The sequence below is a fragment of the Cucumis sativus genome, chromosome 5 (genome assembly GCF_000004075.3).
Source record: "Cucumis sativus cultivar 9930 chromosome 5, Cucumber_9930_V3, whole genome shotgun sequence".
NCBI classification, from domain to species: domain Eukaryota; kingdom Viridiplantae; phylum Streptophyta; class Magnoliopsida; order Cucurbitales; family Cucurbitaceae; genus Cucumis; species Cucumis sativus.
This window is the reverse complement of record NC_026659.2, coordinates 598,891-624,515: the sequence shown is the minus strand read 5'-3', so window position 1 is coordinate 624,515 and position 25,625 is coordinate 598,891. Positions and strand designations below refer to the sequence as shown.

The following is a 25,625-nucleotide window of genomic DNA, read 5'->3' as shown; positions in this document are numbered from 1 at the left end:
CCAAACAAAGGGTAAAATGGGGACAAGGTAGATAAAAATCTCGAAGCAGGAGTGGAGGTTGCTGTCAATACCAGCGGTACAACTCGAGGTCGCCACAGCTGAATTAGATGGTGGCAGCGCATGTCTGGCTGATGCAGGGGTTTGTGCGGCGTCTACGGAGCTATGTTCCTGCCTATTCTTCAAGTACATTGCCAATTTCATATCCTGATCAACAAAAACAATATTTAAATACTCATCTTTTATTCGTAGCAAAGTATAAAACCTACACATATATATCGACCACTAATTTCATTACCATACACAGACTCCCTTCAATGCAAATGACTGAGAAACAAACCCGCCTACAATACAATAGCCCAGACTATGCACCTGAAACGGTTTTGATAGTACTAATTTACCCGGCTCAATGTCTGCGCGTGTGTGATAATGCACCAAATATATACAAAACAAAAATTTAGGAAGAGAAATTTGCATTACCCGTTGTTACGTGCATGTGGTTTTCTAATCTCATAATTAGCTATATTGTGCTTTTTAGCTGCGACACGTACACGATGCAGAAAAAGTAAATTTTCAGAAGTAAATATCCTTTTTGGGGACATAAAAGTATGTGCATTAATTATAGTCGTCCTATTTTTTTATTTTTTTAATCCCTTCTTTTTGGATCTTTCCTTTATATATTACTATTAAGTAAAAAATTATTTTGGTCTTTTAACTGTTCCGTTTTAATTCAATATTTTCAATTGGACAATTTTAATAGTTTGTATGCTTACAATAAATCTTAAATTTAATCTAAAAACAATTATCAAAGTTGATTAAATAATAATAACAATTTTCATGCAAGCAAAATACAAGGAAGTGAATGTATTTTCAAAATTGACAGCAAAAGAAATTCAATAGATAACAAAATATTTTTTGAAAAATAGGGACTAAATTTAAAGTTTACTGTTAATATATAGACTAAAATTATAAAAAATAAATAAAAGAAAACTAAAATTGAATAAGCTTCAATATAGCTCTATATGTTTCACACAAGTAACGGAAATAAATGGTCTATCCATAAAAATAAAAGGGTAAGTGAAATAAATCAAGCCCTGGCTCGAGTAGATTAAATTAATTCTGAACAATTGGATGTATCTCTCTCTTTTTCTTTAGGAAAAAAAGAACGATTATATCGTATGCAAGCAAAGGGGACTTTAGTGAAAGTTAAATTTTATTATTGTAGTAAAAAGAAACGACAGTGGACACATGACGAATATGAATGCGCGTGGGATTGCAAATTGGTAATATGAGAATATATTACAGTTGTAGGTGTGTGTATGTGTTATATATAGAGAGAGAGATTGTGCTAACTTCAGCTGCATCATCAAGTACGCACGAGCTTGCCTCCATAATTCTGAAAACCTGAAAAACTGTCCATGTAACGATTCGTTAACGGTGAAATCAATGAAATAAGAATGAAAATAAAAGCAGTTAATCTGAAAAGAATGCAATAACTGAATAAAAGAAAAGATCGTTATGGGGACATTGCATTTGATTAATTTACAGATACGAATTAAATAAATACACATGCCCAAATTAAAACTACAGAGGCTTTTCCTCAAAATGAAAATTTACGGTTCATGTTTTAAAGAAAAAGGAAACGAGGAATTCCTACGTGGGGATTCGTTCAATACAAAAGCCTTTATTATTTTATTAACGGAAATGATTTTATTATTGCGGCTACGAGAGAAAAAGCTTACAAGCACTGAAATAGCAATATTTTCAGACCCTGAAATTCAGAAACGAAAAGAAAATTACAGAGATACAGAAAACGAACAACAGTAGAGAACGGATTCATATACTACTATTAAAATTGATAAATAATTAATGCAATAGCAACCAAACAGACTCACTGAGTTGACCGGAAACGTTTTAAAGAGTTGAAACACCTATCTAAAATGGAAAAAACAAAAAAGAAGTAGACGAACTAAAGTGAAATAGAAGTACACAGCAGCAAAATTAGGTCAAAAGATTTCTAATCCTTTTGCGGAAACTTTCACTATTTCACTGTTTTTGCAACTCAAACATGATCTAAAATAATTAAACAAAATCGATCAATTCCAAAATACCTGCACTACTTAAATCACAAACGATCAACACTTAAAACAATCGATTCAGACTTAAATACACACTAAGAAACCTATCGCGAGCTCAAGTTAAGATAAAAAAAAAATTAACGAGGACCAACAAACCAATTTCCATATCCAGTTCTTGAAACACCGTACAGATCAAATAAAGTAAGTGACAGTATATATAGGAACATTCCAACAAATTAAAAAATGGAGGCAAAAGTCCAGGAAGTTCAACATTAGAAGAAAAGAGATTAGTACTTACTTGGAATAAATTCGAAAGTACATACAACAATCAACAAAGTGATCGTATATATATTAGTTAAAGACTTGGATGAACTAACATTCCAAACAAGAACAAAAAAGAAAAAAAATCAATAAACTACAACAAATTAAATTAAAATCATAAACTCGATTATTGAGAGATCAAGAAGAACAGTAGTAATACGTAGAGATTGAATTCAAGACTCATATCGTTTGATAATAATCAGAAAAAAAAAAAAAAAACAAACAAACAAACAAAACAAAACAAAATCAAAAGATTATATTGAAGAACCTTTTTAATTTTCCGAAAGCTGTGTGTTGAGGTTTAAGGGAGCAGAGAAGTAAGAAAGAAATGGAGCGAAATGGATTTCAGTTTTGAGACGATCTCTGCATGAAACTCAGAGAAGAGAGGGAGTGATATTTGAAGGAAGGAGAAGTAATGATTAGAATTTTTACCGGACGTGTTGTACCTCACGTGACCTTGGCCTTCTCTTCCCTAAACCCTTCCATGTTTGTGGTCCCCTATCTATACCTTCAACAAATACGGTTAAATTTATTCATTAATTAAAATCAAACATAACAATTTACAACTATTATCAAAATTACACATTTACCCCCAAACATATTTCTTCCTTTTTTTTTTTTTTTTTTAGTTTACTTTCATTTAATCTATTTTTTTGCTAATAATTTTTCTCAGAAATGGTTAGAGTTATTATTTGAAGTAATTGCCTCTTTATAGTAAGTTATGAAAAGGGATAATTAGTACACATTTACAAATAAAATTATAAAATTTGATAAGAAATATTTTTAAAAATAGCAAAATAAATTCAAATATTTACGAGTTACAACAAAATTTTTGGATTCTATCAATAACATAAACTTATAGATTTTTATCAATGACTATCAATGTTATCCGTGTATCATGTTTGTTATAAATTATAAATATTTTGTCAAATTTGCTATTTTTGACAATTTCTCTATTTGAAAAGAAAAATCGAATTAATTACACGAGTGAAATAGTAAGATTGTAAAGTATACAAAGTAAATATAAAATAAGGTGTAATGGTAAAACACGGTGTAAGTAAAAAAGAGCTCAACTAATACTCGTGGACTAAAAATATATGTTGGTATACTTTGGTTTTTTCTTTAATTAAACGATTTAAGTGTATTTATTTGGTCTTAAAATTATTAATTATGTATCCCATATGTACTTTTATATTTTACTATTTGGACTTTCAATTATATACATGTATATATATATATATTGTTGGAGAAATTGATAGTCCCACGTTGTAAAAGCTAAAAAGACTCATACTTCATATAATATAGATGAGTTACTTCTCACATTATTAATTGGTTATGAGATGGAACCTCATACTATCAAATTTAACATGGTATCAGAGTACATTAAACTCAAACGGGTATTCAGGCTAAGATAGAAGAACCAAAAAAGGCACCATCTTGAGAGAACATTTTGGAAAAAGTTAAGATACTCATCTAATTGTCAATTGGTTATGAGATGGAACTCCAATGGAACCCCTCATGCTATCAAATTTAACATGGTAACAGAGCCCACCAAACAACCCAAAACGACAAACAGGTATTCGGTCCAAGATAGGTGAACTCAAACAAAAAAAAACTTAGATACTTAATTTTTAAGTGTTAATATTTTATGAAATGTTATGTTATTTACAATTTCTCTAAATTTTGTGTAGTTCATAAACTTTTCTCTTTATTATTATTGAATTAGACTACCTCTAAAAATAGGTATAATGTCAACACTAAAGGAAAGCTTACTTTCGCTCCAAACTACTTTTAAAGTTTAATTTGATGTTCTTTTTTCTTTAATTTTTGTTCCTTCAAACCTAAATACCATCTTTCTCTCATCTTTTTTTCAAACTATAGTATTATTATTTCATTTATTTTTCCTAAAAATGGAATGAGCCAACACAACGGCTCTTTATAATTAATTATTATTATTTCTTAAACAACATAAGCGGATTCGGTGGCCGTATTATATTGTCGATAACACCCCTTTCATACACACTGGCTAATTATAGCATGAAAGGGTATTTTCGTCAGAATGTTTTAACGGTCGAAATCTAAGATGGTCTCTTTCGCCTTATATAAGTCCCATATCAAAAAACTCTGTAACTACTCGCAATTCAACTCTCTCTCTCTCTCTCTCTCTCTCTCTATATCGCTCGCTCTTGAATTTCTTCACTGTGCTCTGAGTTTGATTCTTTGGTTATTGTTTGTTTTAACATACAGTTTCACGAATTTCTTTTATTCAAGTTTTTGCAGGGGTTTCTTTCTGCTGCAGCGCCGCATTGATCTGTTATATCTTTTTTTTTTTTACTGTTCTTTTTGTGCATTATTGTTTTGTTTTTGGAAAATTAACGTTATGGATGCAGGATCTTTGAATAGTTCTTCTTCTAAATCTAACAACACTCGCTTTCCCCTTCAAGAACAGCAACTTCAGAAAAAGCATTCCAAAGAAAATGTAAGTGTTTCTTTGTTTGCATTCATTATATACATTAAGATGAGCGGTTTGTTATATGAGTTTTTTACGAATTGTTGGGTTTTCTCTGTTTGCTTATTGAATTTTAATTGGGTTTTCTTTAGCCGAATCAATCTTGATTTTTTTTTCTATATGTATTTATTTTTCTCAATCAAAGAATTCTCTCTGTTTCGATACTGAACTTGAAATGGTTAATTCTTTGTGTGATTGCAGTTGGATAGGTTTATTCCGAATCGATCGGCTATGGATTTTGATTATGCGCATTATATGGTTACTGAGGGGATGAAAGGTAAGGAAAATCCTTCTGTCAGTTCGCCGTCTAAGGAAGCTTATCAGAAGCGGTTGGCTGAGACACTGAACATGAATCGAACTCGAATCCTTGCGTTCAAGAACAAACCTCCCGCACCAGTTGAGTTGATACCTAAGGAGTTCTTCTCCTCTGTTTCTCATGATAAACCCGTCAAGGCCCGTCGTCATATCCCTCAGGTGAGTTGCAGTTTTTAAATGTTTGATAATTTTTCTCAATCATAAGATGGTAGGGTTTGTGTGAAGAAATCATCAGTTGGGTATTTTCTGATGTTTGAATTTTGTTATGATAGACCTCTGAAAAGACATTGGATGCTCCTGATCTTGTTGATGATTACTACTTGAACTTATTGGATTGGGGCAGCACCAATGTGCTTGCTATAGCTCTTGGGAACTCTGTCTATTTGTGGAATGGACAAGATGGCTCTACTTCAGAACTTGTAACGGTTGATGACGAAGTTGGTCCTGTAACAAGTGTGAATTGGGCACCTGATGGAAGACATGTTGCTGTTGGATTGAACAATTCTGAAGTACAGCTTTGGGATTCACTATCGAATAGACAGGTTTCTTTCTTAGACTTCCATTTCTAAAATGAATTTCTTATACACATTCACCAAAACGCATATTGATCTGAATTCTGAATTGTTTTGGGTGATGGCAGCTAAGAACTTTGAGGGGTGGCCATAGGATGCGAGTGGGCTCACTGGCATGGAACAATCACATTCTCACAACTGGAGGAATGGACGGGAAGATCATTAACAATGATGTGAGAATTAGAGATCACATAGTGGAAACTTATAGAGGCCACGATCAAGAGGTTTGTGGGCTTAAATGGTCATTATCTGGACAACAATTAGCAAGTGGAGGAAATGACAATGTCCTCCATATCTGGGACAAAGCAACAGCATCTTCAAACTCAGCTACCCAATGGCTTCATAGGCTTGAGGATCATACTTCTGCAGTCAAGGCTCTTGCATGGTGTCCATTCCAAGGCAACTTGCTCGCATCTGGTGGAGGCAGTGGAGATCGTTCCATTAAGTTTTGGAACACCCACACTGGAGCATGTTTGAATTCTGTTGATACTGGCTCTCAAGTGTGTGCTCTACTATGGAATAAAAATGAGAGAGAACTGCTCAGCTCCCATGGGTTCGCTCAGAACCAGCTCACTCTTTGGAAATACCCTTCAATGGTGAAGATGGGAGAGCTCACTGGTCATACATCAAGAGTTCTCTTCATGGCTCAGGTAATTTACATTGCTCACAAATCAGGAAAGAGTGTTCTGATGAATATGAACAAATATGTATATCATAATTAAGCTTTTCTTTTTTTTGGATTTCGTAGTAGTTTAAATCAATAAATTATTAAGCTTTGATAGACTGAATAGCTTTGTGTTGGTGTGATGCTTCATACAGAGTCCAGACGGGTGCACCGTGGCTTCAGCAGCAGCAGATGAAACATTGAGATTATGGCATGTTTTTGGAGCTCCTGAAGTAGCTAAACCTACTCCAAAATCCTATAATACAGAACCGTTTGCTCATATCAATCGTATTCGATAAATTTTGTGTGTACATACTTTCTCAATACATATCATACGTAGGAAAACCTCAAATTAGGTTGACAAAGAAGGATTTTAGGTTACAACATCTTTGTTGTATTTGTTATATAGTCATAAGAGAGATTATTTTTTCTTCTTTTTTTTGTGGACAGGCATAAGAGAATGCCTTTGTAATGTACTTCGCAAATAAAGTTTACCAGAATAATAATAATAATAATAATGTGATCTTTAATTTAATTTTTGTTGTGTACTTTCCGAATTCTGTGTTATCAGATTGATCGCCATTATTTCAAATGAGATATCAAGGTAGTCTTTCTTTTTAAATGAACAAAAAAGAAAACAATAATATAAAAAGAACATTTTTTTGAGGAAAGAGAATAACTACTGAAGTAAAATTTTGAAATGTTTAATTTTTTAATAGATTTTATAGATTTGATTTTTTTTAGTAGCCACATTTGAGGGGGAAAAAAAGCTCTTGCTACCCCGCTCATTCTAAACAAAGAAGTCCCAAGGTTAAATCTCATGTTTCCAATTTGTACTATAAAAAGTTCCACCTAAGTGATAGTATCAATTAAAATCATTGTCTTCATTTATCGGTCACTTTCTTTTCAAACCAACGTGAACTTTGTTTGCACTCCTAACCATTAACATATTAATGAAAGACATACTATGTTTCTCCTCCTAGATATTCAAAGTTCAAAGTTGATTCTTTCAATTCCATCATCGTAATCATCCAAATGTTAATAAAAGAAAACTTACACATTAAACACGGGATGTAACCTGAAAATCTTAACAAAGTTGGAGATGTTTCATTTACAAGATTCAAATTGACAGATGAATGAGGAGTGCATTATAGAAGCTTTTAAGGAGTTTGTAAACCACTAGATACCAACTTCTGGGTGAAATCCCACAGTCTCTTTGCCAATTCACTATCATTAGCTTGTGAATTTGCTTTGGCTATGTTACTGTCAGCAAAATACTGGCCACTGATCCCATTGATTTGTTGATGCAATGCAACATAGCATGTTGTCGCTGCTCCCTGAAAACGGAAAAATAATCACAACTATTTCTTCACTGTTCATATCAATCGATCAGGTTTTCGACTATCTAATTTTAAAGGATAGAATGTGTGCGATTAGAATTGTTTAATTGAAAAGTTCAAATGGGGGAAACACAACTGTTCCCATACCAAATGCAGGTGCAACTAGGGAGGCTATCAAATTTGTTAAATGAATGAATTTGATAGAAACCTTTCTCACTATAAATGATTCAATTCTTTTCTTGTTCATGATTTTTTCATTAGAAAAACTATTTTTTAATTGTTTAATAAACTATTTAACAAAAATTTAACACAAACATCTTTTTGTTTATTTATTTATTAATTTCTTTCTTGAATAAGAATTCTTGTTATTATTTTACCAAATTAGATAAAATTAATTTAAGACAAATTTTGAGATTTGTTCAAAAAGCAGGAGAATGAATCCCAAAATACAACCAAATGATTTAACTGAAATATTTTCTATACAAAGTTTATCAACTATTAACGCAACCTTTAAGGTTTAGAACTTAAAAGTTACAGAACAGAATAGGATTAAAATCACCAATATAGCATAGTTCAATAGTAATTAACATGTGCTAAATCCCTGTGTAGGATTTTAATAAAGTAGGTTAGTTCAAACACGAAAATCTTTTGGTCAAAGTAGAAAAAGCTTTAACAGAAGCCTAAATTTTGTAATCATGCAGAAGCGAAAGGCCAATAAATTTGTGCATATAGCTTTTTCTGAACTAGACCATTACCTGTTGTACATTCTTCATGACATGTTTACCCAGAACACCAAGAAAACCTCCACGAAATTTGGGACAAAAACAAAAGAAAAGCAATTTTATAAAGACATGTAATGTAGCAGCAACACAACACTGAAACAATCAACAAAAAGGTAATACTGCAACAAAGCATATTGAGAAACAGGTAAAAAGACCTGAGAGACGTGAAAAACATGTTATTAGCATCAAGGAGCACAGTATTGCTATGCTTAATATGCAAGTTGAAATCCAGAGCGTTATGAAAATGATTAGATGATGATACCAAAAATAGTACAATAAAAGATTTAATACCGTTGATGAGGTTATGATAACGAAATAGGTTGGTAGGAATGGCTCCAGGATGTAGTGAATTTGCAGTGATCTTCACCCCTTCTTCCTGTTTAAAAAAGCAAATGATTGCCTGGTAATAGTGTCTGTTTACCCTATAAGGATAAAAAAGCAAAAAATGGTAGAAACAACACCAAAGCCTGGTTTTTAATGAAAATTGAAAAGTGTTAAACTACTCAACACATAAAACCTTAAGATTGCTTAACACTTCCCTTATTTGTAGACTTGAAACTAGAGAGACCCAACAAGTGGATTATTGATAATCATTTGAAGGTAACAATGTGTAACGAGAATTTCAACCTAAGACATCCTAGTTTAACATTATGTTAAACTACTGCTCAACCCAAACTTTTAAACGTTTTACAACATTCTTTTTCAGCCGAAAGCAAACTATGTGTTCTCTAAATGACAATAATGCAATCTGTCACATTCCAATTGCACCATTCTTTGATTGCCTAAATTTATAAAAAGATAAAGAATTCAACAAACATGTCACGAACCTTCAGCTGTCTTGCAAGTTCGGAAGCATGCAAAATATTAGCAAGCTTTGATTGACCATATGCAGATAGACCGTTATAGCTGTATAGAATGAATCAGTAGAGATTATATGGTTCAAATTTGATACAGTATTCGTCACAACCATAGCATAGCAACGATATTATGCAGGAATTTGATTCTAAATTTCCTAGATTTGAAGTTATAAGCCAAGAAATAACAAGGAAATAATCCTCATATTTAATGTTGTGGACGTCCCTCAGACCCTTCACAAACCTCTAATTAGAACAGATATGTTCTGAAGGAACCGTGAATTTAGCTTATCCTGGGAGAAAAAGAACTATAGCAAAGGGTGATAGAAAGTGGACCCTGATTGATCATTGATTTTGTCAAATCGGATGCCTTCACGATACGAAAATTGGTGCCGTCGTGACGAGACATTGACAATCCTTCCTTCTCTTTCACTATTTTTTGCTGTCTTTTTCAATGTCTCCAACAGTAGATTTGTCAAAAGAAAATGTCCTGCGAAAAGAACTATCACGAATAAGGGCACCATAGAACAAGAATGACTCGACCATCAAATTCCTATCATCCACTACAAAAGAGAGCAGCAATCAGTCCTTCTCTATTGATGATGTACTTACCCACATGGTTTGTTGCAAACTGCAATTCTATCTTGTCCTTCGAGAGCAAGAAGGGGGAAGCCATGACTCCTGCATTATTACTGAACGAAAAAAAAAGATAACTACGAATGGTGAAAATGTTCAACTTTCTCCTCTTTTTGCTAATAAATTATACGTGCAAGGACAGCTTATACATGAAGATCATAAGCTAGATGAAGAAATAAGAAGATCCATATATTCAGATCGCAAATGTAGCACAGAAATTCATACAGTTTGCCATCTTACACAAGAATATTCAGTGGAAGACCTGAGGACTTGAAATTTGAAGCAAAATTCCTAACAGATGCCATTGAGCTCAGGTCCAGCTCCATGGTGTCAACTTTAGCAGTTGGGTTTTCCTTGATAATGGCTTCTTGAACCTCCCTACCAGTTGCTACATTTCTAACCGCCATTACTACATGTACTCCGCGCAATGCAAGAACACGAGCAGTTTCAGTGCCAATGCCACTTGAAGCACCTGTGTTAATGCAGAAGACCATATGATGAGAAAATCCAAGCTCCTCAAAAACTGAAACTTTAATTTTCACCAAACACCAAACGCAACCAAAACCCTCAGCATTATGCTCATTGCTTACCCATTAATTTACTTTTTTTATCAGTGAATATATAATTTGGTCAATGAACAAAGCAAAGCATTGCATAATACATAGCTGTGGAAACATTTGGCCATTTGGGCATATTATATGTGCAAATACTGATAAGTAACAGAAACAAAATTCATAAGAAACAGGGCCATTTGTTTAATCAGTTTGACAATAGAGAAGTGAAGTAAGGTGGAGAGTGACCTGTAACAATGGCTGTGAGGCCAGTTCCATTGATTCCTTGTGTAACTTCTTCAGCCGTGGAAGAAGCTGAGAACCCAGATGGCCCCTTCCTGCTAACAAACCACATTCCTCTCTTTCTATCCGATCAATCGTCACGCCCACTCGCCAAGTGCAAATTGCTTCGTTTCGAGATTTTTTTTTGGAGGGGACAGAAATTTTAAGAATTAAATCACACGCAGCCAAGGTTTGAATTGTAGATATCCATGGAAATATGGGTGTGAATTTTTAAATATGGAAATGTGATGAAATGTTGAATTGGAATTGATATTTTTAACTAAAGCATCATATCGATTTATCGATGTCAAATTCGTGAAAACATGAAATATAAATATGTATATCAGTGAAATTTTACAATTTTACTGTTTAAACTATTACCTTTTTTAATAATGTATTATAAAAGTTTTCGCACACTATATGATAGATGGACTTTGATAATTTATACATATAAATATTTTGTTATGTTTAAAGAGATCTTCAACAATTCATCTAAAAATCAAAGATTCATTTTATTAAAAAGAAAATCATGTCTAAACTCTTTGGCCACATGTCAAAATAAAAGGTAAAAGAGAGAAGAAAAGGGCATACACGAGAAAACTCTTTCTTTGTATGTCATCCATGAATAAAGATATCAATATTTATAGAAACAAATAAACGTCAGCCTTAACATTACACAATACGTTACAAACACTAATTTGGAAATCACTTGAATAGTAGCTCTACATCCACTTCCCTTATTTTTAAGGTAATGCTCTAAAAACACATACAATACAACTTAACACAATCTAATAAGATAGAAATATCACAATTAGCAAAGTGAGCATAATTTAACTGGAATTGACATGTACTCTCTTTTAACATTGGAGTTTTAAATCTCCATATTGTACTAGAAAATAACTTTTGAAGAAAGTTAGATTATTTGAGTAAATTGGTGGTAAACTCCCAAAGTTTCTTAGCCAAGTCCATATCCTGGCCATGTTGGGTTGCCTTGTGTACGTTACTATTCATAAAATATTCACCACTCACTCCCTTTACTTGTGGATGCAATGCCACATAGCAGGTTGTTGCTGCACCCTGCAAATTCAGACTTGTGTTAACAAATAAAATCCTATAGAAAAAGGAGAGAAAATTGGGAGAGAATATGATGGAAAACAGCTAATTACAATATATGAAAACCTAAAATGAGAACAAGAAAAAAAAAAACGTACACATGGCACAAGCCTATTTGCAGATCAAAATAAGGAATCATGGAAGAATTATAAACTAATTGATGGTTTAACAGCAACAACATACCCCAAAACATATCGATCGTTTCAATATTAGTAAAGCCATGCACGTAGTTGAAGTTTCATTTAAAAGTATATTGAACAAGTCAATTTTGTCCAAAGTCCTCACTAATGAGGATGATATCTCATTTAAAGCCATGCACGTAGTTGAAGTTCCATTTAAAAGTATATTGAATAAGTAAATTTTGTCCAAAGTCCTCACTAATGAGGATGATATCTCAGTTTTTGAAAACCACGGTAAAGTAGAGGCGACAGCATGAAGCTCACCTGTTGAACATTTTTAAACATGATTTTGCCGACGGTGTTTACTATACCTGCAAGGAAAACAAACGCTTTGTTGAATAGAAGCTATTTCCTAATGTAGAAGATAGTTATCGTAGAACATAAATATTGGATTAGTAAAATTCTTGGAAAATATTTTCAAGAGTGATGTCTACTGAACTGATCAACCACTGCATTTAAGAGTCGTGTAGAAAGAAATTGTCAAACAAAAAAGATGGTAAAAAGAAGCAAGAAAATCACAAGAACTTAAGAAATGAATCCATTTGAGAACAAAAAAAAAAAAAAAAAAACAGAGAAAATATCAGCAGAGGTTCATCTATGCAGTAGTAAGAACATCAATGTGGTATGAGATATCAAGTTCAGCTAAATTAAGAATGAGAATGATTTCTTAAAAAATCTGCTAGTTTCTTCCCAATTTCTTTACTGTGATATTAAAAACTATACATTGTTTGATAACAATTGGTGTTTAGTTTTAAAAAATTAAGCTTAAAAACCTATATCTTTCCTCTGTTGCAGTGGTTTCAAATTCAAGCCAAAGTTTGAAAACTAGAAGTATATAAATTTTTCTTTTCTGAATATGGATAAGAATTCTAATATTTACTTAGATAAGGTGAAAAGCATGGTAAAAAAATTGTGAAAATTAGAAACAAATACAATTTTCAAAAACAAAAATCCAAAATCAAATGACTATCAAACAAAACCTAAGCTATTACCATTGCCATAATTGAAGTGTCGGAAAAGATTTGTGGTGATTATCCCCGGGTGGAGTGAGTTTGCGGTTATGTTTAAACCTTCTTCCTGTACAAGAAGAAACCACCAAAATTAAATGGTTTGCCACAACCATCCTCGGTAAACAAAAGGAGAAAAAAGAACGAAACTGTAAACCAAAAAGTCAACAAAATGAGCTCCTGATCTCAATGAAGCACATAAATACCTCCCTACAAGAACATCTCTATCAGACATTCCAGTAAATACCATTCCAATTTTATCGGATGTCCTCGAAGCCCATAAGGACGTTAGGGTAGAGAAGTAATAATAGGATTTACGAAGTTTTGGACAGTGAAGAAAAGTTATAAATTCGGAAGACACTGATTGAACTCAAATTTATCATCTTGTGCCATTCAAGATTTGTTGTTTTTTGTCTCTCAATTTTGGTTTTTTATTTTCATCAACAAGAGAAGTACTCTAACCTTGAAACGTCTGGTAAGTTCATTGGCATGCAGAATATTAGATAACTTTGACTGGCCATAAGCCTGCATTTTGTTATACCTACAATGAGAGAATTAGAACAACCATCAAACTTTACATGAACAAATGATCTTTTATCAAACTTAAGTTGATAGGCAAACATTTGATATTTTATCAAAGTTCTTAATAGAGGGTAGATTGAATATATTATACACACACACACACGTTATCCTCAACAATATTTATAGATGGTAGATTGAAGGTGTCAAGATGAGTTTGTAATAATAACAAGGCTTAATACCGAGAAAACAGAAAGAAGGCAACAATACCCAAACTGAGTTACTACTTTAAGTCTCTAGTCTTCAGACAAGACAATGCAAGGAGTTGCAAGTCATCCTCCTTTAGGTAGGAGATAAACAAAGAACCACAAAGCACTTAATTCCCAATTCTCAAACAATGCTTCCAAACAACAAAAACTCATTCCATTCTTACTTTTGTATGCTTAAATTTTTTTACCTTAATTCATCATTAATTCCATCGAATCGGATGCCTTCAGGATATGTGTAACGATGAGCTTCAGAGGAGACATTTACAATTCTTCCTTCTTTCTTACTTTCAGCGGCAGTTTTCTTCATATTTTCCAAAAGTAGATTTGTCAAAAGGAAATGGCCTGCATGGACTCAAAGTATAAATCAGATCAGAAATAACTATTCGCAGAAAATTAATACGTTAAGTTCCATATAGTTGGTGTACACCAAGGAACTATCCATCCTTTCTATTTTCAGAAAAAGGAAACATGATTTTGTTTGAAAGGAGATCTTATTTGCTATGAACATGAGAGAAAGATACAGAGGAAGACAAATAACAAGACATATCTTTTTACATGAAAATCACATAAGCTACAGGCAGAGAATAAGAAACAAATCCAGCATAATGAAAGTTGGTATAAGAGTATCTCCGGGTAGCAGCCAATATATTGATGCAATAAACAGAAGTTCCTAAAGCTAAGCAAGGCCTACTGCCAAATCTCCCCATGGCCACAACCTCAATTTCCCAGCCTCATGCCAAGTCATAACAAGTTGTTTGTTTTCCATATCCATTAACAAAACTCTAGATGTGCCAATGGTCTAGAGTGTATCGCGTACATCTTCCCGCAAGTTCACAGAGATTAGAAGTTTTCATTATGCAATAAATGATCTATCACATAAACTTACCTATGTGGTTTGTCGCAAATTGCACCTCTATGTTATCTTTTGAAAGTCCAAAAGGGGTTGCCATTATTCCTGCATTGTTACTTCCACACCAAAGAAAGAAAATAGATGAAAAAGAATCACCAACTTGTCCTACATCTTCATCAATTGGATAAGCTACATATCATGGCAAGTAAATCCACAACTAGCAGGAGAGATAAATAAGCAGTGAATCAATACAAATACAAACTGGTGAACACACTTAATGGCTATCAATTCTTACATGAGGATGTTAAGTGGAAACCCAGACGACTGGTAATCTGAGGCAAATTTTCTTACAGACACCATGGAGCTAAGATCTAACTCCATGGCATCAATTTTTGCAGAGGGATTCTCCTTCACGATGGTTTCTCTGACATTTCTACCAGCTTCTAAATTCCTAACACCCATAATGACATGGACTCCACGTAATGCGAGAACACGTGCAGTTTCAGAGCCAATACCGCTTGATGCTCCTGTAACATCAGCAAGAATAAGAGGCTAGTATTTTGAAAAGAGCAACTAGCAAAGTTTGGTTCCAAAGCAAAAACAAAATAAAATTTAGGAAACTGCAGAAATGTAGTTTCAGCATTAATCCTGTGTTGAGTAATGAACATCCAGCCAAGAGAATGCTTGCTTAAATAGTAAAACTAATCACCAATCATACTTAGAAAAACATGTAGAATAGGATTAAGAATGCAGATTAAATATATAAATAAGTCATCAACCTTTCGTTTCCAAAGAAAGTAGAAACCAAACAACTATGGCTCATAAGTCATATCATCTAACAACCTTTCAGTTGGAATTTCTTTCCTCAACCTCTTTCTTACAGCAATAGAAATCTGAAGACAAAAGCCGTACCGACATTTTCTTTTGTTAAAGAATATTCTTTTAGTCCCCATAGTTTGCTTGTCATAATGTTTCGTCTTCAGATGTTCTTTTGATTTAGTTTGTAGAATAAAAAGTGTAATGAAAGTCGTCTGTCTTTACTATTAGAATCCTCACCCACATGCTTATAGTAAAACAAGCAGAACTACTACCGTCCAAAATAAATTATTATAGAAATATATGAAGGTACGAAAACTTTGCTAAGAGGAGAAGCAATAGGACTAAAAACAAAAACGAGATTACAAACATAGCTCTCGAACTTTTCCCTGTGCTTAAAAAATAGCTATAGAAATCTGCTCGTATATAAACAAGAATTGAAACTTGAACAACTTCACACCGTTTCAAGGACATCACCGCCATACCATTAACTTTAGTTCCATTTTTAACAGAAATTTTCATGGATCTCCACCTCCTTTTACAAGAATACGAGTATTTACGAAAGTAGAGCAGAGGTACTTCCTATGTAATTTTGCTACCAAAAAAATAAATGAAATCCCATCTCTCAGTACTGCAAGTCGAATCACACACCAGATTTTTCCTAGAAACACTTGAAGAAGACAAGCGAAAGTCCCACAAGTTTCGAATACATAAGAAGGATTTATGAGCATAAACTGAAACAAACTCAAGAAACTGAGATGTGTAATTGAAGGGTGTACAGTAGTAAAGGGAAATTAGGATGAGACCCAGTTCACAACTCACATAAAAACATAAAATGAAGCAGTGCTTTAAGTAAATTAGGACCTGTAACAATGGCGGTAAGACCAGTGCCATCGATTCCATCAGTAACTTCCTCGGCAGTGGAAGAAGACGAAAATCCTGATGGCCCTTTTCTTCTGAATAACCACATTGCTTCGATTAAAGAGAGTAGAAATTGAAAACCCAATCGGGATTTATCCGAATCTGCAAATTCGCCTGAAACTTTATGCTTCTAATAACCAACCACCGCCGGGTAAATCACTGCGTTAATAAGAACCATGCATTCTGCCACCTCTTTCCGCGCATGACACTCGTGTCCAAATTCACGTTGTATTGTAACAAACTATCAAGAAATATCAATTGCCAGTAATAATTGCTCGATTTAACGTTGAATTACCAAAAAACGCTATTGATATCGATATTAAGAACCCATTTCTAACACACCCATATCGTGATTGAGCTGCTCAGCTACCACCTTGATTCGTTCTTTTGGGGAGATTTAAGCAACTTTTTAAAATTTTGACCAAAATAGGAGGGGTTGATTTTACAAAAAAAAAAAAAAAAACTTCTACTGCCTAATTAAATTCAAATTCGTGTTCGTTTAGTTTATATATTACATAAAAGCATCGATTTACTCTCTTGATATCGAATTAGAGATATTACCATAAACCACAAAAGATTATTATAGTTTGAATTTAATGTTTTAGATCCGATTTATAATACAAAATTCATTATGTTCTAATGGTTTAGAATCTAATCTTCTTTTTTCACTCATTTACTTATTCGATTATTTACCTTTTTCAATACTTTATAGTTGGTTTTTTTTGTAAGTAATCTCAACTCTTGAACTACATTCCCCTCTCTCAAAATTTAGTATATGACTCATTTATTGATTGAGTACCGTGGTTGGTGTGGGTTGTCCAAATTGTGGAAGCTGACAAGGATGTGATGAATTTTGTTGGCCTCAATTAATGCTATTTGATGTATTTTATCTAAAGAAAAGCTAGTTTGTTTTCTTTAATGAACTATTTCTAAAAGTGTATCTTAAGTCTCTAAGTTATGTCCATTTTAAATTGCCTTTTTTGAAACTAAACAACTACTATTTGACTAATGACTAATATGCTAAAAGCATATAATTCCAATGATTGAGAACAAACACACAGCAATAACACTATTTAGTTACTATATATTAATCCAATGTTAGAAGATTCATTCAAATAGTTTTTTTCAATCCTTTCAAACAAAATGGTCGATTTATTTTTATAGCACTTTCAAGCTAAGTAAGTCAATTTGTGATTTGAATATTGGAGTTGACATCTTAATCTAAAAGAATAAAAAAACAATTATTTTAAATATAATTTTCCTTTAAATCGAATTTTAGTTATATATAATTTTTAAATAACTAAGATATATGTCCCGAATTTATGAGTTTAAAACTCATTTTTCATATTAGGTGCTAGTTCCTTGATTTGAGATGGATAATTTAATTTCTTGCTGCCTTTAGTAATACTTTAGGTTCACTCCTCCATTCTATCTCCTTGAACAAAAACAGTTCGTTATAATTATAATATCAAATTTAAAAACGGAGCTCTCAAACTTGCATAAAACAATACCAATTGTATTAAGTTTTATGTTTAGATCATCAAATTTTGCTACCCACAATCATTAGGCGGTGGGCTTGGGCTAATAGAGAAAACAAGGAATAGACTCTTAACCTCGTTCTTGGTGATCAATGTTTAAGTTAGAAGGAGAAAATTCTTTTTTATACCATTCATCTGTTGAATTGTAAACATGATTTATTTTTCTTAAAGAAATATAACTTTTATAATTTGGAAGTTCAATTTGTACCACTATTAAAAATTAAAGGATCCAATTCAATTTTTACGTTGGAAAAGTTATTTTGCAATTTAGAGCAAGTAAATAAGAGAAATTGGGAAAGTAGTCCCCCAGTGAGGAAGGCCCACGCAAAAAGGCAACCCGGCCCAAAAGATTCCGGCGAAGAGTAAGTGTGATGGGGCAACTTCGTCTTCCACCCGAAACCCTAACTACCGTCACGTGCGGCGGCCAGCTTCGTTGATAGAGCTCACGTGCCGAACACGAACCGCACACAAAATTGTTAAGCTGAAAGCCTAAGAGAGAAAAATAAAAAATTTAAAAAATTAATAGTAATTAAAAGAAAAAAAAAGAAAAATCTGAAAGTGCAGAATATCTACAGAGGCCTGTCTGAAACCCTAGCTTCACTCCCCTCCTTCTTCCCCTCCAATCTTTCCTTTGCTGTGCAACATTTCCATTATCAAGGTACAAATTTATGTTTTGTGTTTCATTTCCCTATGTTTCCAGCTCTTTCGTGTATTACCGTTTTTTAATTTGTCTTTTTACCTCTTATTGGTTGGGATTCTGATTCATCTCATTAACTTCAAGAGGGGTTTTTTGATTATGAGCTTGGTTTTTAGGTACGAATTGGTTTTGGTAGTTTTTTTTTTTTTTTCTTTTTTTGTTGGTTCCATTGGTAATGAAGTCTGTTATTTTTTAATATGTCGTGATAGGATACGATTTGTTATTCTAATTAATTAGATTTGTTTGTTTTTATGAAAAGAAAAAGAGGAAATGGGTGTTGAATTTTTGCTTTTGGGTGGTTTTAGTTTGTTCGTTTGTGCCATGTAGCTGCAGTGGGCACATTTTTCCGTTCTCTCTTAATTGGAATCTGGGCAACGGAAATTTTTGGATATTCTCGGCTTCTGTTGTATGTACTATGTTTTATGAAATATGCAGAAATATCGAGAATTTCTGGAACGTATCCTGTGTTGTGGCTGAAGTGTGGTCAGGATTTAGAAATGGGGGTTCAGTAGCTAATTATTATTGAAGTTGTTTCAAATATCTATGCAAGGTGCTCTTGTTGTAAGCCAGTGCACAAAAATTTTGAAATTTCATCAGTATTTTGTTCTTTGCTTTTGACACTTGATTTTGAGAGTGAAGTTTTTATCAGTTCTCTTTGAGATTAGCCTCTCGTGACTAGGTTTAAAATTTTGGATGGATAATTAGATTTAATTATAGAATAATGCAATTAATGGGGCTAAAGTTGAAGGATGTTGTTGAGCTTGCATTTGTAGTTGACTGTTGACCATAGTAATTGAGTACTTCCTGGAAGGCTGGAACTTGTAAGGTTCATCCTGTAATTCAACCGAATCGAATTATTTTATATTTTATCCCAAAATTTTTAAAAATATTATTATTATTATTATTTTAAATTACTACCTTCGTTGAGAAAGAATTAAAGAATACAAGGGTGTAAAGAAACCAAACCCACAAAACCCTTGCTAAAATAAAGGGGTTTCAGTTTCCACTAAGTAAAATGTTACCTAGGGAATAATTTCATGAAGTCTTCAAAAGTGAAGCTCAAAAAGAAACATGAAACCTCACGAAGGATCAAATGTCACTATAGTCCCTCTCCACACTTGTGAACTCTTTGTTGTTCCTCTCCCTCCAAAAGACCCACATCAAAGCTCACACTCCTGCAAACCACAAGACATGACCTTTCTCTCTAAAGGCGGATTGAGGAGGAACTCCCTAATCCTTTATTCACTCTAATATCCCTACTTAACTGAGCTATCACAAAATTATAAACAATTATTTTTGGTGTACCATTTTATGGGTTGGAAGTTTTGTCATATCCTCCACTCCAACCGCCTATTTATTACCTTAGAGTCACGACATTGTCTCAAACTAGAAATTTTATAAAATAAATCAAATTTATTTTATCTTATTTTATTTATAAGAAATTGATTGAACCAGAGTTTATTTATTTTATTTATCTGAGACATGGTGCTTTGCAGGGGTGGTCATCGGTCGGTCGGCTCGAACCGACCATAGTTGGTTTAGTAAAGTGTCAAACCAACCTCAAAATACTTTTTGGAAATTCTCGATTTGGAACTTTCCAAAACTGACCCCAATTGACTTCATTTTGTTCGGTCAGCTCAGTTTTTTGGTCTATCATGCTCACCCCTAATGCTTTGTGCTTATTTTTTTTTTTATGAAATGGTGCTTTGTTCTGATGAACACAAATTCTTGTGTGCAAGGTATGTCATGTTCTTTTATTTTGACATGTTACAAGTATAATCTAGTATGTCTTTTCATGTGACGGGAGGTGGATATATAGTTTGTGTATCTTTCTAATAATGCTTGCTTTTATTTCTTTTGAACTCAGGTTTTTTGGCTATTTGCCAGTCCTTGGTTGCAAGCCCCTTCTGTGTAGTGCCGCTAGCTCTCTAAACTTCTAGCATTAATAAGAGACATGTTTGTATGGGTTCACCTTTTTATCCACATTGGCAGTATTGATAAAGAGTTGCGAATCTCAACAAGGTCAAGTTAGGACCTTGAAGAAGTAGATTTTTTATTTCTATATGATTCCCTAATACCTTCAAGAGGTTCAAAAGGCTTATGCTATTATTCTTCAAAGAGAGTGATAATTGCTAACGTGACCTTCATTTGTGTGCGGCAACCGCAAAGTGCTACATCAGATGTCTGAAAGTGCTATGGCGGTAGTCAAACCAGAGGTACATTGCTTTATGAATGGCTTAAATACTATTTCTAACAATTATACTTTAAGCTTTGATTCATTTTGGTTCTTGTTCTTTGAAAGTGTCTATTTTGGTTCTTGTAATTTTAAAAACTGTTTTTTTTTTTTTTTTCCAATTGAAATTCTAGCACGCGGCTCCATTCCCTAAATTTTTTAAAATGTAGCCTTAAATTTGTATTGTTAAGAATAGGGTTTCTATTTTGTGTAAAATTTAGGGATCAAAATGGTACTTTTTAGAAGTACAAAGTCCAAATTAGACATTTTGAAAGTATAAGACCAAAAGGAACAAAAGTTAAAACATGTTGATAGTATGAGATTCCATCTTAAAACTAATCGGCAATGAGAGGAGTGGTCATCTATCTTAAAAGGAGTGTGAGTCCCCTTGGTTTTTTCAATGTGGGATTCTCAACGTCTCTACATGGCCTCCTCGAGATGGTGCCTCTTTGGGTTCACCAATCTTGATCAAATCTCATTTTCATTTTATTGGACTGAATACCCATTTGAGCTCATGGGCTCTGATATCATGTGAAAGTTAGAGCAAAATATGAGAGAACTCCCTTATTTCATTCTATACAATAGAGTTCAATATATGCAGGCATAAATACTATAACAAAAATTACAGGCACTGAATGAACGAAAAACAAAGTACATGGACTAAAGTAGGATTTTAATCTTTATAAATTTATACCAAGTTCAAAGAACTATCTTGGCTTTAGGCCAAGGCGCAAAATTTTCCCTGGACTTTTTTTTTTACCTCACCCACACCCTTTGCATGATATATCTAATGGATTTAGAAGATCATTTTATGAGTTTTATGATTAGGGTACAGTTGGGAATAGTTATAGGAAAATTCAACACTTCTCGAAGTTGCTGCATCAACCACTTCATTATTTGTTGCTTGATTCTCTTGTGGAATGTTGATTTTGCCAGATGAAGTCTTACATCTGGCTTCAAACTGCTGATGGCTCAATACAACAAGTTGAAGAAGAGGTTGCTATGTTTTGCCCAATGATTTGTCGGGAAATACTACAAACAGGGATGGGATCCTCCAAAAATTATGCAATATCTCTTCCACAGCGAGTGAATCCAGCTATATTAGGTTTAATTCTTGACTATTGCAGGTTTCATCAAGTACCAGGTCGCTCCAATAAGGTCAGTATATCTCTGAACCTGTTCTGACCTTTAACCACTGTCATCTGTTATGGAGCTGTGGAGATTGAATGGATGATGTTACTTATGGACAACTCAGTAGTCGTTTTACAAATGAGTATGGGATGTTCTTTGCCTCAGGAGCGTAAAACATTTGATGAGAAATTCATTCGCATGGATACGAAAAAGCTGTGTGAGTTGACGTCTGCTGCTGACAGTCTCCAATTGAAACCTTTGGTTGATCTAACTAGTCGAGCACTTGCACGAATTATTGAAGGAAAGACTCCAGAGGAGATAAGGGAGACATTTCATCTACCTGATGATCTCACAGAGGTGTGTCCTACACACACACACACACACTCAGACCCCAACACAAACACACCCACATATTCAGTTTAAATGTCTCACTCAGATTTAATTCTACAGGAGGAAAAGCTGGAGCCCTTACGAAACATAACAGATGATCCACGCATTCGGCTCTTAAATAGATTATATGCACGGAAGAGGAAAGAATTAAGAGAAAGAGAGAAACTGAAGGTGCATTACCTTTTCTTTAATGGGAAACAATACTGATGTGACAGGAGGCTAGTTCTTTGGAAAAAAATAATAAAATACTGGAGAAAGAGGATTTATGTAATCTCTGATAAGAAAAAAAATCACAAGATCAAAAGAGCCTATAGTGATCCCAAAATCTATGTGTTTTGCTTCTTTGTTCACTTCCTTGTTTTTAGCACTTTCTAAGGCTCTGAGTTGTATACTTGATCTGACCTTGGGTTGTGTTATTAATTTTAATCCTCCATTAGTTCTTTACCATGTCATTTTCACAACTTTCAGAATGTTGAGATCGAGGAGCGTGTGGATGATAGATCAGTGGATGACCTTTTGTCTTTTATAAATGGAGGAGATGGAGGTACTTGAGAATTATTCACCTGCTTTTGCTCTCTCTCTCATTTCATGGAACTTCTAACTGGGCTGTCTTTTTATTTTGATCCTATAGATTTTGTATTGCACCTTGAATTTTATTTGCTTGCTTTTCTCAAGTGTGGTTTTGCAATCTCTAAGATTTTGCAACAAAATACCTGTAAACAAGTTGCTACCGATCTTTGCCCTTTTGAAATTTTCAATGCTAGAAGTCTCTTATTTATTATTTGTAATTCAACAACCATTTTTCCACATGCAGATTCAAAGGCAGTTAAAACAAACAAAAACAAAAAGAAAAATCGGAGGAGAAAAGATCAACAGAAGGATTCTTCTTCAACCACCAATGAAAATGGGAACCATGATAAAATAGAGGTTTGTATCTGTGCGTAGTTTTTTGTTTTTGGTCTGTCTAAATATGTGCCTTTTGTCTGATAAAAACTTCCCTTTTCCCCATCAGAAGTAGCTCTGATAATTGAACTCTGCTATCTTATATTGTTTAGGAGTTGGATGCTCTTCCTTCTTGTTGCCAGAATAACGAGTTTAACCAGATTTTGGGGGCATCTCCGAGTAGAACTGTGAAATCACAGGATTCAGCAGCTGCCATGTATTCATCAAAGATTGAGTTCGATGATGCTGATATTTATGATGATCTAGATCCTGCTATGAAAGAGGAACTTGATAGGTTAGATATGCCAAATGAATTTTGTACTGAACCCTTTCTTCAAAAAAATTCATTCAGCAGTTGGGCAAGTGTTGTACAATAACCTCAGTTGACAATATTTTTTTTGTGAAAAAAATTGTTATTCTTCTTCTACTACTTACTAGTCTTCTGCTGTCGTACTGAAGTCAGAATCATATTTTCCAGTAGTGTGTAGTATAGCTGACAGGAGTCGTCCTCGAAATGAACTTCTTTTGGTTACCATTTAAGTTGGTCGTTCTCGTGGATGCAGGGAAGTAGAAGACTTTGCTAGAAGATTGAATTCAGATTGGCCGGAAAGAGTGCAAGAAATTTTATCGCTAGGCCAAGAAAGAAACTTGGTGACAGTATTAACTGGCAACGGTTCATCGCCCAGATTCACAAGTAAGTTTTGTGTTAATCATTTAATATCCTTAGAGGAAATTGTCTTTAACGATGGTAATATCATATTTGAAGTACAAAGGCTGGGTGCTGGTTGATTAAAATAGGCGATAACTAGTTGAGAATTAAATATCCCGCATTTTTCGTCTTCCAAATATTGTATTAAGTACAGGGTGATACCATCGAAATGGGTTGGCACAAAGATTTGAGGGGTGGAGCATTTCAGTTTTAGATAATCGCTAAACTAAACTGTACAATTGAGAATTAGATAACCACGAAGTTCCAAGTTCTTAAAGTAGAGCTATTGGAGTGACTGGTGCATTTATTTGATATGTCTAGAACAGGTGCTGATAGGAGGTAGTAGTCTTCCTGTCGGTGTTCAGAGGTAGTGCCAGTTAGAGAAGATCTCTGCTTTCCAGTACATGAATACGGTAGCTCAGTCGATTTGAATGAAGCCAGATTCTGGGAGAAAGCTACTGTTGGAAACTTGGAAGGAAGCAAGAGTTTGCAGGATTTCAGTGTAAATGGTCAATGGGAAGATCTATAAGCATTGTTACGTGAGGAGGATGCAAATTTTTGTTTTGTGAGATTTTGTATGGCAGAGAAATGAAAGAGAGTCATAAAAGGAATGGGAGCGAGCGAGGAGAGGAAAAACTGGCGCTGTATCGCTGAGAGCATAATTGGTTCATCCCTTTTTCTTGAGCCTTTTTTTCTTTTTCTTTTTTTGGTTTTTTCCATTTTGTTTGTTTGTAACTTGAGCCAGCATTATTTTGGCTAAAATGTATTATGGTTGAAATTAATGTCCGTTGCATAAAAATGGTAATCTTAATTCTTTCCATTTGTTTGTAACCCCCAATTTTGTTATTCAATAGTGAAGCGGTTTTGGTGATAATTCAAGAGAAGATGGTCATTTGATTCTTTATTCTTTTAGTAATCGTCACTTGTGTTTGTACATAATTGTCTTAGAGATGAGCACTTCTCACTATCTTAGCCACTAACACATATATTTAACTTACTCATAAATTTATAAATTTGATTTCTTGGAATGGGGGATTAGGGGATTAAATCACAGACTTTGATGTGACAACTATTTTTAATAATACTTGGTTAATGTAACCATCATAGGTTAATTTAATTATTGATAAGAGTCACCTTATGTGCTTAAAAAGAGATTTACAAGAGATTTGAAGGTCATAATAGACGGCTAACTATTTAAGCCTATCACAAATAGATCTATATTTATAATATACTTTTACCTTAGATTTTGTCAAATAATATCTCAAATTTTATATGGGGACTTTTAAATTAATTTAAAGGAATTAAAGCATAGATTGGAGGTCAATTTTTTTTATAATTAACACTCTTAACTTCACAGGAAAGTAAGGGATGGTAGGAGACATCCATGGAGGACAAACAACCAAATTTAAA

The 25,625-nt window shown here is 33.7% G+C and overlaps 4 protein-coding genes and 1 long non-coding RNA gene across 8 annotated transcripts; 2 read left to right on the top strand and 3 right to left on the bottom strand.

Moving 5' to 3' along the window:
* Positions 1-77: 77 nt before the first annotated feature.
* LOC116403663 lies at positions 78-2,827 on the bottom strand. Its single transcript, XR_004216426.1, has 3 exons — positions 2,665-2,827; positions 1,351-1,409; positions 78-204 (listed from the first exon to the last, which is right to left on the bottom strand). It is a non-coding gene; the product is annotated as an uncharacterized LOC116403663 (long non-coding RNA).
* A 1,703-nt stretch (positions 2,828-4,530) lies between these two features.
* Positions 4,531-6,991, top strand: LOC101213539 (cell division cycle 20.2, cofactor of APC complex). Its single transcript, XM_004145844.3, has 5 exons — positions 4,531-4,875; positions 5,107-5,379; positions 5,493-5,762; positions 5,861-6,442; positions 6,612-6,991. The coding sequence occupies exons 1-5, from the start codon at positions 4,777-4,779 to the stop codon at positions 6,753-6,755; spliced, it is 1,368 nt and encodes a 455-aa protein (XP_004145892.1). The 5' UTR covers positions 4,531-4,776; the 3' UTR covers positions 6,756-6,991.
* Positions 6,992-7,440: 449 nt separating this feature from the next.
* LOC101213775 (short-chain dehydrogenase TIC 32, chloroplastic) lies at positions 7,441-11,169 on the bottom strand. 2 transcript variants are annotated; one of them, XM_004145845.3, is made up of 8 exons: positions 10,869-11,168; positions 10,309-10,540; positions 10,045-10,124; positions 9,769-9,922; positions 9,406-9,484; positions 8,870-8,954; positions 8,552-8,598; positions 7,441-7,793 (listed from the first exon to the last, which is right to left on the bottom strand). In XM_004145845.3, exons 1-8 carry the CDS (start codon positions 10,972-10,974, stop codon positions 7,617-7,619), a joined length of 960 nt encoding a protein of 319 aa, XP_004145893.1. In that variant the 5' UTR covers positions 10,975-11,168; the 3' UTR covers positions 7,441-7,616. The 2 variants fall into 2 exon arrangements, with proteins under 2 accessions (XP_004145893.1, XP_011654654.1); XM_011656352.2 differs by lacking the exon at positions 8,552-8,598 and having other exon boundaries at positions 10,869-11,169.
* Positions 11,170-11,504: 335 nt separating this feature from the next.
* LOC101214020 (short-chain dehydrogenase TIC 32, chloroplastic) lies at positions 11,505-16,967 on the bottom strand. Its single transcript, XM_004145846.3, has 8 exons — positions 16,519-16,967; positions 15,134-15,365; positions 14,875-14,954; positions 14,177-14,330; positions 13,663-13,741; positions 13,186-13,270; positions 12,458-12,504; positions 11,505-11,978 (listed from the first exon to the last, which is right to left on the bottom strand). Exons 1-8 carry the CDS (start codon positions 16,622-16,624, stop codon positions 11,820-11,822), a joined length of 942 nt encoding a protein of 313 aa, XP_004145894.1. The 5' UTR covers positions 16,625-16,967; the 3' UTR covers positions 11,505-11,819.
* Positions 16,968-18,615: 1,648 nt separating this feature from the next.
* Positions 18,616-25,107, top strand: LOC101213448 (SKP1-like protein 21). 3 transcript variants are annotated; one of them, XM_011656351.2, is made up of 10 exons: positions 18,616-18,771; positions 20,678-21,026; positions 21,980-22,201; positions 22,340-22,531; positions 22,625-22,735; positions 23,033-23,108; positions 23,379-23,491; positions 23,620-23,801; positions 24,070-24,200; positions 24,542-25,107. In XM_011656351.2, the coding sequence occupies exons 2-10, from the start codon at positions 20,991-20,993 to the stop codon at positions 24,556-24,558; spliced, it is 1,080 nt and encodes a 359-aa protein (XP_011654653.1). In that variant the 5' UTR covers positions 18,616-18,771; positions 20,678-20,990; the 3' UTR covers positions 24,559-25,107. The 3 variants fall into 3 exon arrangements, with proteins under 3 accessions (XP_011654653.1, XP_011654651.1, XP_031742131.1); XM_011656349.2 differs by having other exon boundaries at positions 24,537-25,107; XM_031886271.1 differs by lacking the exon at positions 18,616-18,771 and adding an exon at positions 20,343-20,549 and having other exon boundaries at positions 24,537-25,107.
* Positions 25,108-25,625: the final 518 nt, after the last annotated feature.